Source organism: Apium graveolens, chromosome 9, assembly GCF_009905375.1.
Source record: "Apium graveolens cultivar Ventura chromosome 9, ASM990537v1, whole genome shotgun sequence".
NCBI classification, from domain to species: domain Eukaryota; kingdom Viridiplantae; phylum Streptophyta; class Magnoliopsida; order Apiales; family Apiaceae; genus Apium; species Apium graveolens.
In genome coordinates, this window is record NC_133655.1 from 97713598 (window position 1) to 97728745 (window position 15148).

Sequence of the window (15148 nt, forward strand, 5' to 3'; positions counted from 1 at the left end):
GTTGTGCTGGACCACAGATGGTCTATTGAGTTGCTGCGTTAGGTTAGTTGTGTCAGGATAGTTTGTAGTAAGTTGGTGTTATAATAGATGTAACCTAAATCATACATAAACCTGGCAAAGATCTTGGAAAACGGGGTCATAGTTATATCCTATTATGGAATCGTTATTCTTATGGTTGTTATCGATGACGTCAACTCCTGACCCCGGGTTGAGGCCGTCATATACCAGGACCAAACAACCCACCACAGGTCAGTCCGAAAAAGCTAACGATTTGGTACATATTAGTTGTTGACTTGTATTTATAAAGGTCACAAGCACTCTTATTCTTATCAATATGGGATGTTACAATAATACTTCAGAAAATTTCTCTTCAGTTGTTCATACGACCTGATAGACCTAGGTTTAAGGGACTTGTATATCGAGGTTGATCCCTTCAGGTAGGTCTTGAACATTTTACAAAGCATGATATGATTATGACCCATTCCAATCATCAGTAATTCATATTTTTCACAATGGTACTCTGGATCGCCCTTTCCATTAAACTCGCTCATCTTCAGGAATTGCCTCTCTTCGCCCGAGGGAGGTCGGTACTGCTCAATCTCTTTTGTCACGATTGGCTCTCGGGTGACCCTTCTGTCACCGAAAATGGATTTTTCGAGGCGAGTCAGTTTGATTCGGGATCCATCAAGTTCTTTGTCTGAATCAGATGAAAAGTGTTGCTTCGTCCTCTTCCTTCTGGGGTATGAATCAAAATCGGAATCGTCTACTGCATCATACCCCATACGATCTTTCCTGGGGTTGATGGTTTTCTCTGGGTCATCAGCCTGCAGCGCTTTGTGCAACGCTTTCTCATGTAGCTCTATTTCTTCCCTCTAGAGCTGCAGGGCTTTCAGACGTAAGGCATCGGCCTCTTTCCGCTCCCTCCGGGCCTCCACTTCTTTCTCAGCTTGATCATCTTTTGCCAAAAAATTATATATATATGTGAGTGGTGAGAACATTCGCCAAAAAATGGAAAGTATTGGGGGATATAAAGACTCCCGAAGGGATGCCGATCTGAGCAAGCAGATACGTATGAAAGCTCAAGACCTGGGAATGACTGAAGAGATAGTATAAAAGAATAGAGAAAATAAATGGACCGTGGGGCCGAACGACGCCGAGATAGAGGTATTCACCCCCTGAATGCACCAATCTCCAAGATTCTCCATGAGATCAAGGGAAAGCCTGAGTTCGTTTGACCAACTAAAATGAAAGTACCAAACTATAAGAAGAATCCCAACAAGTACTGCAATTATCACAGAGACAAGGGGCATAACATTAACAAATGTTATCATCTCAAAAAGCTAATCGAGCGGATGATCAAAGAAGCAAAACTTAATCAGTTCGTCCGAGATCTAAAAGACAGACTGGGGCCGAAGAATAATCAAGAAGAACCAGAAGCTGAAGAGCTCGGGCGAAGAGAGAGGATAAGGGGCAAAGTGAAGATAATATCTGGGGGCAGTGAGTTGGACAGGGATAGTAAGGCAGCAAAGAAGAAGTATGCCCGTCAAGTGTACAACCTCTATCAGTTCGGTCAGGAGAAGCCCCACATGCCCATGACTTTCAGTACAGAAGATTATGAGGACTTCATTCGACCACATGAAGACCCTCTTATCATCAACCCTCTCATTGGGCAGACTAATATTTGGGAGGTGCTGGTAGATACCGGAAGTTCAGCAAACATACTGTTCCACAAGACTTATTACAAGATGAATCTGGAGGGAGAACAGTTAGAACAGGCAATGAAGTACCTCTCTACGCCTTTGGGGGACAACCAATACAGTTTGAAGGTATGATAACACTTCCCATCCTTCTGGGTAAATTGTTATATACTTTTAAAAAACCTATAAAGTTATATGTGATTCGGATCGAGAGCCCGTATAATGCTATCCTGGGAAGACCATTCATGTCAACCTTCGAAGTAGTAGAATCTATACCCCATCTCAAGATTAAATTCCCAACTGAGAAGGGGGTAGGAGAGATGAGGGGCGATCAGAAAACCGACCGAATTATAATATTGGAGGACTTGGAGAAAGATCAGGCCTATGAGAAGCCAGATGAAACTTGAAAAAGAAAAAGAGCCGAAGCGGAGCCCAGTGAGAGCAGAGAGACGCTGAACATTGAGTTGGAAAAGTTCGGGGTGAATCTTTCTAGTCCAATCGCCGAACCAGCGACTGAGACCAAAGAGGTTGAGCTATACGCAGGTCATTCGGGAAAAATGGTTCGGAATGGGAGACATATGGAGAATGATCTGAAGGAAAAGGTAATTCCGGTGATTCGGCAGTACCATGATGTGTTCGCCTGGGGGCCGGAAGATATGCCTGGTTTGGACACCAAGATGGCTAAACATTGTCTAAATGTGCAGCCCGAGGTTGAACCGGTGAAGCACAAGAAGAGGACTTTCGCAGCCAAACGACAGAAGGTAATCGAGGCCGAAGTGGAAAAGCTGTTGGAAGCTAAATTTATAGAAGAGATTGAATACTTTGACTGGCTAGCAAATGAGGTAGTCATTAAGAAATCCAACGGAAAGTGGAAGATATGTGTGGACTATACGGATCTTAATAAGGCTTGTCCGAAGGATAACTACCTCCTACCTAGCATTGATTAATTGATAGATGCCACGGCTAGATACCAGGTACTTAGTTTTCTTGACGTTTTTTTTGTTATCATCAAATTACCATGAATGACAAGGATGTGCCCAAGACAGCGTTCATAACTCCAAAGGGAACTTATGTTTACATTAAAATGCCCTTCGGACTTAAGAACACTGGAGCCACGTTCCAACAAATATTGAACAAGGTGTTCAAGGAACAGATCGGTCGGAATATGGAGGCTTATATGGACGACATGATTGTAAAGTCCCTGTTCCAAGATCATGCCGAAGACTTGAAGAAATGCTTCGAAACTCTCCGAAAAAATAATATGAGGATCAATCTGAATAAGTGCACCTTCGGGGTGTCCAGTGGGAAGTTTCTGGGCAACATGGTCAATGCCCGTGGGATAGAGGCGAACCCAGAGAAAATCGAAGCAGTCATCAACATGGAGGCCCCTAAATGCATCAGAGATATCCAAAAGTTGACCGAACGACTGGCCGCCCTTCGGCAATTTTATTTCCAGATCAGCCGAGAAGGTGCTTACTTTCTTTGCTATACTCAAATGGTCAAAAAAAATTGAGTGGGGGCCTGAGTGTCAAAAGGCGTTCGAAGAAGTGAAAGAATATCTCACCAAGGCACCACTCCTAATGAGGCCTGGTCCGAAGGAGATGCTTTAGCATTACCTAGATGTGTCCGACAAATTGGGGCAGTAATGGTAAAAAATCATGAAGGTAACCAACATCCTTTTTTTACGTATCTCATGTCCTTAAGGATGCCGAAACAAGATAACCCAACGTCAAAAGTTTCGCATATGGGCTGGTTATGGCCTCCCAAAAATTGCGACACTACTTCCAGAGCCGAACGGTTCAAGTTGTCACTATAACGACTGGTAGATTTCTGTAATATTTAAATGTGTAATTATTAAATAATTAAATAAGTTATGTGTATGGGATCTGTTAGTTGAATATTATTTCTGTTAATATTTTATTAATTATGTGTGATATTTGGTGTTCGAGGATCGTTTGTGTAATTAGTTGTGGCGTTGTGTTAGTTGTTTTATGGTTAAAAGTGGTTATATTCAGGATTTATTTCCATAAATACTTGGTTTATCTCTAAAATCATTTTTATGGCTTCATAATTTTATTTATTATTTTTAGGAATTTTTAAAATTGAGAAATCAATATTTAATTGATTATTTACCCTTAAATAATTTTCTAATTTCGTTTAATTGTATAATCAGTAATTAATTCTAGAATTCTTCAAAATAAATTTGAAATTCATATTTTATTAAGTTTAGAATATTTTGAGAATTTTAGAATTATTTTGGTAATTTTTGGGATAAATATCATCTGCGTGTTGTTTCGATTATTCGTTCAAAACGAGTATCTATTGTGTTTTGAGAATTATTTTTTTAAAATTTTGAAAATTCTATTTTTATTAACTTTTAATTATTGGTGATATTTTATAAAATATTTTATTAATGCTCGGGTTTTGATTATCCGTGAGTTACATCGTTAAATAAAAAGTACGGATCAGAAAATAGTTTGTTGCGGGGTTTATAACAAAAAACAAAAAAAAGGGGGGCAGGGGTGATTTTAGTCGGGTGTAACCCGTTTTCTCTCCTTGTCCAGTTTGTGTCTCCCTCAAATCTCTCTCAGCAAAATCTCTCGTTGTCTCTCCTAATCTCTCCTCTCCCTCGCTCTTTTCTTCTCTTCCTCCCTCTCGTCTCTTTCGTTTTTTTTCTCTCTATTTTCCGGCCGTCGCCCTCCGGTTACCGCCTCCGGTTCCGCCGCTTCACCTCCTCCGGTTTCTCTCCAGTCCTCCTCTCTTCTTCTTCTTCTCTTTCTTTGCTTTCTCTTTCCCCTTCCCTGTATTGCCCACTTCCTTTCCCTGCAGATTGTATGCATGTTTGTGCGATTGTGACTGTGTGTGTTTTGTGTTTGTTGTGTGCAAGGGCCGTGTTTATTCCACCGCAGTCGCCGCCTTTCGCCGGTTTCCGGCGAGATGGTGGTGACGTCGCGTGGTCGTACGCGTGGCTGTCCTGTTTTGTTACTCCTGTTACTGCTCTGTTATCGATTGAATAATTTGATTTATTCGAATCATTTTTATATATAAATTCGAATGAGAATTTTGATGATTATTAAGTTAACTATTTAATTATTCGAAGGTTATATCGGTGAAATCGATGTTGGAAACCCGAATTTACCGGGCACCTGCGATTTTGCCGTGGTCGGTAATGAGCATCGGCGAGACGACGGTGGACGGTGATGAATCATTTCTGAGTCCTACAATTTAAAATACAAAATATGATTTAAAATAAAAATTTCGAATAAAGTTATAAAATACGAGTTAAGACATAAAATGCAGATAATAACGAATAATTGGTGTTTATGAATTTGAGAATTGACAGTGTTGGCTGGAATCGGTGGTTGGGAATTGTATTGTGTTGGTTTGAATTGATTGTGATTGATTTGGCGTCGGGACGTTCGACGGGTTAGCCGATAATCAAAGGAGGTGCTGTCCGATTTCCAGAAAAATTATATTACGGGAATACGAGGCCGTACCCAATGGCTATCGGAACGTCGATCAATTATATGTAACAATTTTGTACAAAACCTGATTATGTGTTGCGATGGAATACTTTGCGAAACCGATAACCCTAATTTTGTAAAAGGACAATTATACCTATATTACGATAACGAACACTGAACCGGCTTTTGAAGACGTGAACCCTAATTGATACGTGTATTATTATATTGAGAATGTTACGAGTTGGGCTTGTTAACGTATGGGTAGATTGTTAGCGAGGATAGTAAAGCTTATTCTGACGTCTAATTTAGGGTATTTTGGTTCCTGTAGGTTCCAGTTGAAATCCTTAGCATCCCGGTCAGTGCAAAGCCAGTCATAAATTAGTATTAAAGCGTATTAAGGCAAGTACCCCTGACCATATCTTTATGGTTCAGTATGTATGAATATAATGTTGTTTTATTCTCATAGTGGAACAGACTGATTTAAGTTACGTATCCCCTGGGTTTCAAATTGCTTTACTAACTTGTGTTTTAGGGGAAAAGTAACTTCTGAAAATACCTATCTCTAAGTTTTGAATAAAACGAAAATGTTTTGGGAAAATATGCTGTGTTATAATTGTTTTGACGAGAGATAAGTAAGTGATTTTGAAAACCTGGATAAAAATGATCAGATAATTGGATGAGTGTGCGCAGAAGGCCCGTAACGGCCTGGAAGTTAGCGTAAGAGGCGAAGTGGTTGCGCACCCTGTTATAACCACCAGCCCAGCGTGACAGAGACCTAGCTAGTCTCCGAGTTTCAGAACAAGTTTCATAAGATAGCCTGATCAGCTATCTCACCAGGAATCATCCAATGCTTTTATATCTGAGCAAGCGATTTTGAGGTTCCCGGAAAGGAATTAGTTTTATAGGTCCTGCGATGGGACGAATGATTTGGAAGTAGCATGCTAAATTTAACCCTGCTATTTACACAGCACTATTAATAAAATGTTTAGAGAGCATGCTAGCTATTAAAGATCCAGTTTCAACAGTTTATCAGTTTTTATCTATTTACACTTGTTTTACTTGTTTTCTACTATCAAGTTGAAATTTATGTTCCTACAATTGTTTATTATAAACCGTTTTAGTTAGTAATCATATAGTGGTACTGCTGAGCGGCTGATCGCTCACTCTTGCAAATGTGTTTGTATATTTTCGCATTACAGATGCTTAGGGGATGTTGCTGTTTTGCTAAGGGCCAGTTTCCAACTCCTCCTGTGTCGAGCTCCTCTGAATAGATTGTATCGGGGAAGTGTGGTCTGTGAGTTGCTGTAGAATAATAGTCACAGATGGAAGGTTGTTTTTAATAAAATGGTTTGTAATAAGTATGTAACCTAAGTTATACTTGAACCTGGAAAAGGTCTTGTGGAAGAGTTGTTTATATTGAAATTAAGTAAGTAGTTGTCTTATAATTATAGTTTCATTTTGTTAGTGACGTCAATTCCTAAACCGGGGTTGAGGCCGTCACAGGTTGGTATCAGAGCTACAGGTTTGAGTCCCTGATTTAGGTTAGGAGTAGAGTCAGAAAGGGGTAATATTGGTATATAGGGAGTGAATCAGCAACTCACATCTAGAGGAGCAAGTTTAAGAGTCTAGTCGAGGGTTCGAAGGCTGGCATATTTTGAGGATTTTGGAACTGCCCTGATCTTTAGTGTGTTTTCCCTGGTATATGTACCATTGGTAGTAGCCAATAAGGATTCCTAGATAGTTTTTCCACGAGAACGAGTCCGACCATGTGAATGTAGTTAGTGTTATATTATAGGTGTTGTTGCATGCTGCTAGTGTCATGTTGTTATTACTGTTGTTATTTTATTGTTATAATTGTTGCTGATTTTGTTAAATCTAGCCACTCATTACAGTCGGACCCCAACTCAATGAGGGTGGGAATATTTTATTGCGGCAGTATTCTCTTGGCACATGAAAATGTTGCTACCCGGGGGAAATTCTTTTAAACTAAAATCATTTGCTATGTTTCCGGAGAATGCCGCCCAAGAAGAATATCCCACCCAATTCCTCTAGCAGAGCTTCTGAAGGGGGCCCAGTTATGGGTGAGTTGCTAAATTTGTTGCGCCAACAGTCTAATCAAATGGCTTAGCAGCAAGAACAATTTCAGCAGCAGCAGCAATTTCTACAACAACAGCAACAACAAATTCAACAACAACAGCTGCAGCTTCAGCAACAACCTCAGCAAAGAGAAGTGAACCAAACTGTGAGTTTTAAATCTTTTCAGTCGGTAAAGCCCCCAGAATTTAAGGGCGAGGTGGACCCAGTTGCTGCTAGGATTTGGCTAAAGGAAATAGAGAAAACTTTCACCCTTACGCAAGTAAGTGATACTCTTAGATCAGACTATGCGAGCTATTTTCTCAAGGGTGAAGCGAATTATTGGTGGGAATCCACCCGTTCCGTGGAAGGAGAAGGCCCTGTCTTGTGGGCCAGGTTTACAGAGTTGTTATTGGAAAAATATTTTCCGAACTGTTTGTAGAACCAGTTAGAAGTTGAGTTTTTGGAATTGAAGCATGATGAAAAGAGTGTGGCCGAGTATGAGGCAAGTTTACGGAATTGGCCCGATTGGTGCCTGTGTATGTGAATACTGATGCTCAGAAAGAAAAGAAGTTCCAGCAGGGACTAAAGCCAGAAATTCACAGTGGGGTTGTAGCCTTGCAGCTCAAGACATATCCCTCCGTAGTTCAGGCCGCACTGGTAATTGAAAGTGACCAGAAGTTGGCTGCCAAGGAAAAGGGCGATAAGAAGCGGAAATCTGAAAGCATCACTGGTGAAACGAATCCAGGGGGATCCGGTCAGAGGTTTCAGAAGAGGTTTGGCCAGAACAGAAATAAAAGATTTAGAAGACAGAATTTTCCTCAGGCTAGGCCTGCTACCACCTTAGTTGCCTCCACTCCAGCTCAGTCATCAAATTCCATAAGGGATTGTAAGGTATGTGGGAAGAGACATAGTGGCCTGTGCAAAAGGGATGTTCAGTGCTTCAAATGTCATCAAAAGGGTCATTACGCATCTGAATGCAATATAGAGAAACCCGCAGTTACTTGCTACAACTGCGGGAAGGTGGGACATGTTGCTCGGTATTGTAAGACAGCTACTCAAGGTAATGCATCTCAAGGACCGGCATCCAGCACAGCTAAAGCCAGAACTTTCAAAATGACAAAAAGGTCCAATGCTCAGGACTCAGACGTAGTGGCAGGTATGCTCTCTCTCAACTCCGTACCTATTAAAGTTTTATTTAATTCAGGAGCATCTAAGTCTTTTATATCAAAGAATTGTGTGGTTAAGATGGACTTAATGTTAGAAGATTTGGTTGAACCTTTGACTATAGAAGTAGCCAATCAGGATAGAGTATCAGTGAGTCAGTTTTTCCCTAAGTGTCAATTGGAAATCCACGGATACTCTTTTTCAGTTGATCTGATACCCTTCGAGCTAGGAGAGTTTGACGTGATTTTAGGAATGGATTGGTTGTCCCAGTATAAGGCTAACATTGATTGTAAGAAGAAGAAAATTTTGATGGTTACTGAGGATAATATTAAGGTGACTTATCAAGGACAAAGGCAAGAAAAGAAATTTCTCTCGATATTCCAGACAAAGAGATTGTTAAGAAAAGGATGCGAAGCTTACTTAGCACATGTAATATATATGGAGAAAGGAGTACTTGACTTGGACAAGATTCCCATAGTAAGGGAATTCCCAGACGTTTTTCCAGATGAATTGCCCGGATTGCCACCAGATCGTGAAATTGAGTTTTCCATAGACTTAGTTCCCGGAGCAGAACCAGTTTCAAAGGCTCCTTATCGCATGGCTCCAGTGGAAATGAAAGAACTAGTTAAGCAACTCCAGGAATTATTGGACAACGGCGTGATTAGGCCAAGTGTATCCCCGTGGGGTGCTCTAGTGTTATTCGTAAAGAAGAAGGATGGAAGTATGAGATTGTGTATTGATTATCGGGAATTAAACAAGTTAACCATTAAAAACAAGTATCCCCTGCCAAGGATAGATGACCTGTTTGACCAACTTAAGGGAGTGTGTTGTTTCTCGAAGATTGACTTGAGATCAGGCTACCATCAGTTAAAGATTAAGCCTGAAGACATACCAAAGACTGCATTCAGGACCTGATACGGACATTATGAGTTCTTAGTAATGTCGTGTGGATTGACCAATGCACCAGCTGCCTTCATGGATTTAATGAATCGGGTGTATAAAGAATACTTGGATAAGTTTGTGATTGTATTTATTGATGACATCCTCATTTATTCGAAGACTAGAGAAGATCATGCTAATCATTTGAAGATTTCTCTACAAAGGCTAAGAGAGAAGCAGTTGTTCGCAAAGTTTTCGAAGTGCGAATTTTGGTTGGAGGAAGTTCAATTCTTAGGTCACGTAGTAGGAAAAGATGGCATTGAAGTGGATCCCGTAAAGATTGAGGCTGTATCCAAGTGGGAACAACCAAAGACTCCAACAGAAGTCAGAAGCTTTCTTGGGTTAGCAGGTTATTATCGAAGATTCCTAAAGGATTTCGCCAAGATTGCAACTCCGTTGACCAAGTTGACCCGGAAGAATGAGAAGTTTAATTGGACAGAGAAGTGCGAGGAAAGCTTCCAAGAATTAAAAAAGAGGTTAGTAACAGCTCCAGTATTAGCATTGCCAGATGAGACAGGAAACTTCGTGATCTATAGAGACGCTTCCTTGAAAGGTTTGGGTTGTGTATTAATGCAACATGATAAAGTCATTGCCTATGCTTCCAGACAGTTAAAGCCTCATGAGCAAAAGTATCCAGTGCATGATTTGGAATTAGCAGCAATCGTGTTCGCGTTGAAGCTGTGGAGACATTACTTATACGGAGAAAAATGCAAAATTTATACAGATCACAAAAGTTTAAAGTATATATTCACTCAGAAGGATCTAAACATGCGACAATGGAGATGTCTAGAACTGATTAAGGATTACGATTGTTCTATTAATTACCACCCAGGCAAGGCCAACATAGTGGCAGATGCCCTAAGCAGGAATGAAAGATTGAATGCAATCAAAATTTTCGAGGAACTCGCCAGAGAATTGGAGAAGCTGGAAAATGAGGTTCGAGTAACAGACAAAAATCAAGGACAATTGTATGAGATCACTTTTTGGCCAGAATTGATGGACAAGATCCAGAAGTGTCAGGAAAAAATGATGGATCGAGAGTTAGATAGTTTAACTGGAGAAGAACTCTGCACACAAAAGGATAGCAAGGGTATGTATAGGTTTTTCTCGAGGATATGGATTCCCAATGTAACTGAACTAAGGAATGAGATATTGCGGGAAGCTCATAATTCCAAGTTTTCCATACACCCGGGAAGCACTAAAATGTATCAAGATTTGAAGATGCACTTTTGGTGGCCAGGAATGAAAAAGGAAATTGCAAGTTGGGTTAACAAATGCCATGTATGCCAGACAGTGAAGGCGGAACATCAAAGACCAAGTGGATTGTTACAACCGTTGGATGTTTCACAGTGGAAATGAGAAGAAATCGCGATGGATTTTGTAGTAGGACTACCAAAGACGAAATCGAACCATGATGCAATTTGGGTAATTATTGATAGATTGACCAAGTTTGCACATTTTCTGCCGATCAATGAAACGTATTCTTTGGACAGGCTAGTTAAATTATATTTGGATGAAATTGTTACCAAGCATGGAGTTCCTGTTTCAATCGTATCGGATCGAGATCCAAGATTTAATTCCAGATTTTGGATGAAATTCCAGGAATGTTTAGGGACTAAATTGAAAATAAGTACCGCCTACCATCCCCAAACAGATGGTCAAAGTGAAAGAACTATACAGACGATAGAAGACATCTTAAGGGTTTGTGCTTTGGATTTTAAAGAAAATTGGGATGAGCACTTGCCGCTGATTGAGTTTTCTTATAATAACAGTTATCATGTCAGTATAGGAATGTCGCCCTACGAAGCCCTGTATGGACGTAAGTGTAGGTCCCCTCTCTATTGGGATGAAGTAGGAGAAAAGAAATTATTAGGCCCTGAATTGGTTCAACAGACTAAGGATGCAATTATATTGATTCAAAAAAGGTTAGAAGCAGCTCAAGATAGATAGAAAAAGAACGCAGACCTTCATCGAAAAGATGTGGAGATGGAAATAGGATCGTTGGTATTGCTAAAAGTGTCGCCCTGGAAAGGATTGGTTAGATTTGGACAGAAAGGCAAGTTAAGTCCTAGATATATCGGACCTTTTGAAATATTGAGGAAAGTTGGTAAGGTTGCCTATGAATTGGCATTGCCACCGCAATTATAACATATCCACAATGTATTCCATGTGTCCATGCTGAAGCGTTATATCCCTGATTCAAATCAAGTTATTGAATATGAACCAATCGATCTTCAGCCAAATTTATCCTACGAGGAACGGCCGATCCAGATCCTAGATCATAAAGAGCGAGTTCTTAGAAATAAGTCTATTCCCATAGTTAAAGTACTGTGGCGAAATCCTCGAGTGGAAGAGTCCACTTGGGAATTAGAGTCAGATATGCTTGACAAACATCCTCATTTGTTTAATTAGATCAGATTCTGAGGACAGAATCTTTTTAAGGGGGGAAGGATATAACGACTCGTAGATTTCTATAATATTTAAATGTGTAATTATTAAATAATTAAATAAGTTATGTGTATGGGAATCGTCAGTTGAATATTATTTCTGTTAATATTTTATTAATTATGTGTGATATTTGGTGTTCGAGGATCGTTTGTGTAATTAGTTGTGGCGTTGTGTTAGTTGTTTTATGGTTAAAAGTGGTTATATTCAGGATTTATTTCCATAAATACTTGGTTTATCTCTAAAATCATTTTTATGGCTTCATAATTTTATTTATTATTTTTAGGAATTTTTAAAATTGAGAAATCAATATTTAATTGATTATTTACCCTTAAATGATTTTCTGATTTCGTTTAATTGTATAATCAATAATTAATTCTAGAATTCTTCAAAAAAAAATTAAAATTCATATTTTATTAAGTCTGGAATATTTTTAAAATTTTAGAATTATTTTGGTAATTTTTGGGATAAATATCATTTGCGTGTTGTTTCGATTATTCGTTCAAAACGAGTATATATTGTGTTTTAAAAATTATTTTTTTTAAATTTTGAAAATTCTATTTTTATTAACTTTTAATTACTGGTGATATTTTATAAAATATTTTATTAATGCTTGGGTTTTGATTATCCGCGAGTTATATCGTTAAACAAAAAGTACGGATCAGAAAATAGTTTGTTGCGGGGTTTATAAAAAAAACAACAAAAAAGGGGGGCAGGGGTGATTTTAGTCGGGTGTAACCCGTTTTCTCTCCTTGTCCAGTTTGTGTCTCCCCCAAATCTCTCTCAGCAAAATCTCTCGTTGTCGCTCCCAATCTCTCCTTTCCCTCGCTCTTTTCTTCTCTTCCTCTCTCTCGTCTCTTCCGTTTTCTTTCTTTTTTTTCTCTCTGTTTTCCGGCCGTCGCCCTCCGGTTCCGCCGCTTCACCTCCTCCGGTTTCTCTCTAGTCCTCCTCTCTTCTTCTTCTCTTTCTTTGCTTTCTCTTTCCCCTTCCTTGTATTGCCCACTTCCTTTCCCTGCAGATTGTGTGCATGTTTGTGCGATTGTGACTGTGTGTGTTTTTTGTTTATGTGTGTTGTGTGCAAGGGCCGTGTTTATTCCACCGCAGTCGCTGCCTTTCGCCGATTTCCGGCGAGATGGTGGTGACGTCGCGTGGTCGTATGCGTGGCTGTCCTGTTTTGTTACTCCTGTTACTGCTGTGTTATCAACTGAATAATTTGATTTATTCAAATCATTTTTATATATAAATTCGAATGAGAATTTTGATGATTGTTATGTTAACTATTTAATTATTCGAAAGTTATATCGGTGAAATCGATATTGGAAACCCGAATTTACCGGGCACCTGCGATTTTGCCGCCGTCGGTAATGAGCATCGGCGAGCCGACGGTGGACGGTGATGAATCATTTCTGAGTCCTACAATTTAAAATACAAAATACGAATTAAAATGAAAATTTCGAATAAAGTTATAAAATACGAGTTAAGACATAAAATGCAGATAATAACGAATAATTGGTATTTGTGAATTTGAGAATTGACAGTGTTGGCTGGAATCGGTGGTTGGGAATTGTATTGTGTTGGTTTGAATTGATTGAGATTGATTTGACGTCGGGACGTTCGACGGGTTAGCCGATAATCAAAGGAGGTGTTGTTCGATTTCCGGAAAAATTATATTACGGGAATACGAGGCCGTACCCAATGGCTATCGGAACGTCGATCGATTATATGTAACAATTTTGTACAAAACCTGATTATGTGTTGCGATGGAATACTTTGCGAAACCGATAACCCTAATTTTGTAAAAAGACAAATATACCTATATTACGAAAACGAACACTGAACCAGCTTTTGAAGACGTGAACCCTAATTGATACATGTATTATTATATTGAGAATGTTACGAGTTGGGTTTGTTAACGTATGGGTAGATTGTTAGCGAGGATAGTCAAGCTTATTCGGACATCTAATTTAGGGTATTTTGGTTCCTGTAGGTTCCAGTTGAAATCCTTAGCATCACGTTCAGTGCAAAGCCAGTCAGAAATTAGTGTTAAAGCGTATTAAGGCAAGTACCCCTGACCATATCTTTATGGTTCAGTATGTATGAATATAATGTTATTTTATTCTCATAGTGGAACAGACTGATTTAAGTTACGTATCCCCTGGGTTTCAAATTGCATTACTAACTTGTGTTTTGGGGGAAAAGTAACTTCTGAAAATACCTATCTCTAAGTTTTGAATAAAACAAAAATGTTTTGGGAAAATGTGCTGTGTTATAATTGTTTTGACGAGAGATAGGTAAGTGAATTGGAAAAACTGGATAAAAATGATCAGATAATTGGATGAGTGTGCGCAGAAGGCCCGTAACGGCCTGGAAGTTAGCGTAAGAGGCGAAGTGGTTGCGCACCCTGTTATAACCACCAGCCCAGCGTGACAGAGACCTAGCTAGTCTCTGAGTTCCGGAACAAGTTTCATAGAATAGCCTGATCATCTGTCTCACCAGGAATCATCCAATGCTTTTATATCTGAGCAAGCGATTTTGAGGTTCCCAGAAAGGAATAAGTTTTGTAGGTCCTGCGATGGGACGAATGATTTGGAAGTAGCATGCTAAATTTAACCCTGCTATTTACACAGCACTATTAATAAAATGTTTAGAGAGCATGCTACCTATTAAAGATCCAGTTTCAACAGTTTATCAGTTTTTATCTATTTACACTTGTTTTACTTGTTTTCTACTATCAAGTTGAAATTTATGTTCCTACAATTGTTTATTATAAACCGTTTTAGTTAGTAATCAGATAGTGGTACTGCTGAGCGGTTGATCGCTCACTCTTGCAAATGCGTTTGTATATTTTCGCATTGCAGATGCTTAGGGGATGTTGCTGTTTTGCTAAGGGCCAGTTTCCAACTCCTCCTGTGTCGAGCTCCTCTGAATAGGTTGTGTCGGGGAAGTGTGGTCTGTGAGTTGCTGTAGAATAATAGTCACAGATGGCAGGTTGTTTTTAATAAGATGGTTTGTAATAACTGTGTAACCTAAATTATACTTGAACCTGGAAAATGTCTTGTGGAAGAGTTGTTTATATTGAAATAAAGTAAGTAGTTTCTTATAATTATAGTTTCATTTTGTTAGTGACGCCAACTCCTAACCCGGGGTTGAGGCCGTCACAGTCACCGACCAGCCTCTAAAGAAAGTTCTGACAAAGCCCGAAAGTTCGGGAAGGGTCGTGGTCTGGTCCATCAAATCGGGAAAATTCGACCTCGAATATGTCCCTCAAACGGCAATTAAAGCCCAAGCCTTGGCCGATTTCATGGTTGAGTGCACGTTTTTCAGGCCGCAGGATCTTATGCCGGAAGAACAGCTCTTTCGGAC

General features: G+C 39.5%; 2 protein-coding genes across 2 annotated transcripts; both read left to right on the plus strand.

Moving 5' to 3' along the window:
- The first annotated feature begins 1244 nt into the window (after positions 1–1244).
- LOC141685422 (uncharacterized) lies at positions 1245–2104 on the plus strand. The gene is made up of 2 exons (XM_074490524.1): positions 1245–1826; positions 1889–2104. The coding sequence occupies exons 1-2, from the start codon at positions 1245–1247 to the stop codon at positions 2102–2104; spliced, it is 798 nt and encodes a 265-aa protein (XP_074346625.1).
- Positions 2105–2254: 150 nt separating this feature from the next.
- On the plus strand, positions 2255–2644 carry LOC141685423 (uncharacterized). Its single transcript, XM_074490525.1, has one exon. The coding sequence runs from the start codon at positions 2255–2257 to the stop codon at positions 2642–2644; it is 390 nt and encodes a 129-aa protein (XP_074346626.1).
- The last annotated feature ends 12504 nt before the right edge of the window (positions 2645–15148 follow it).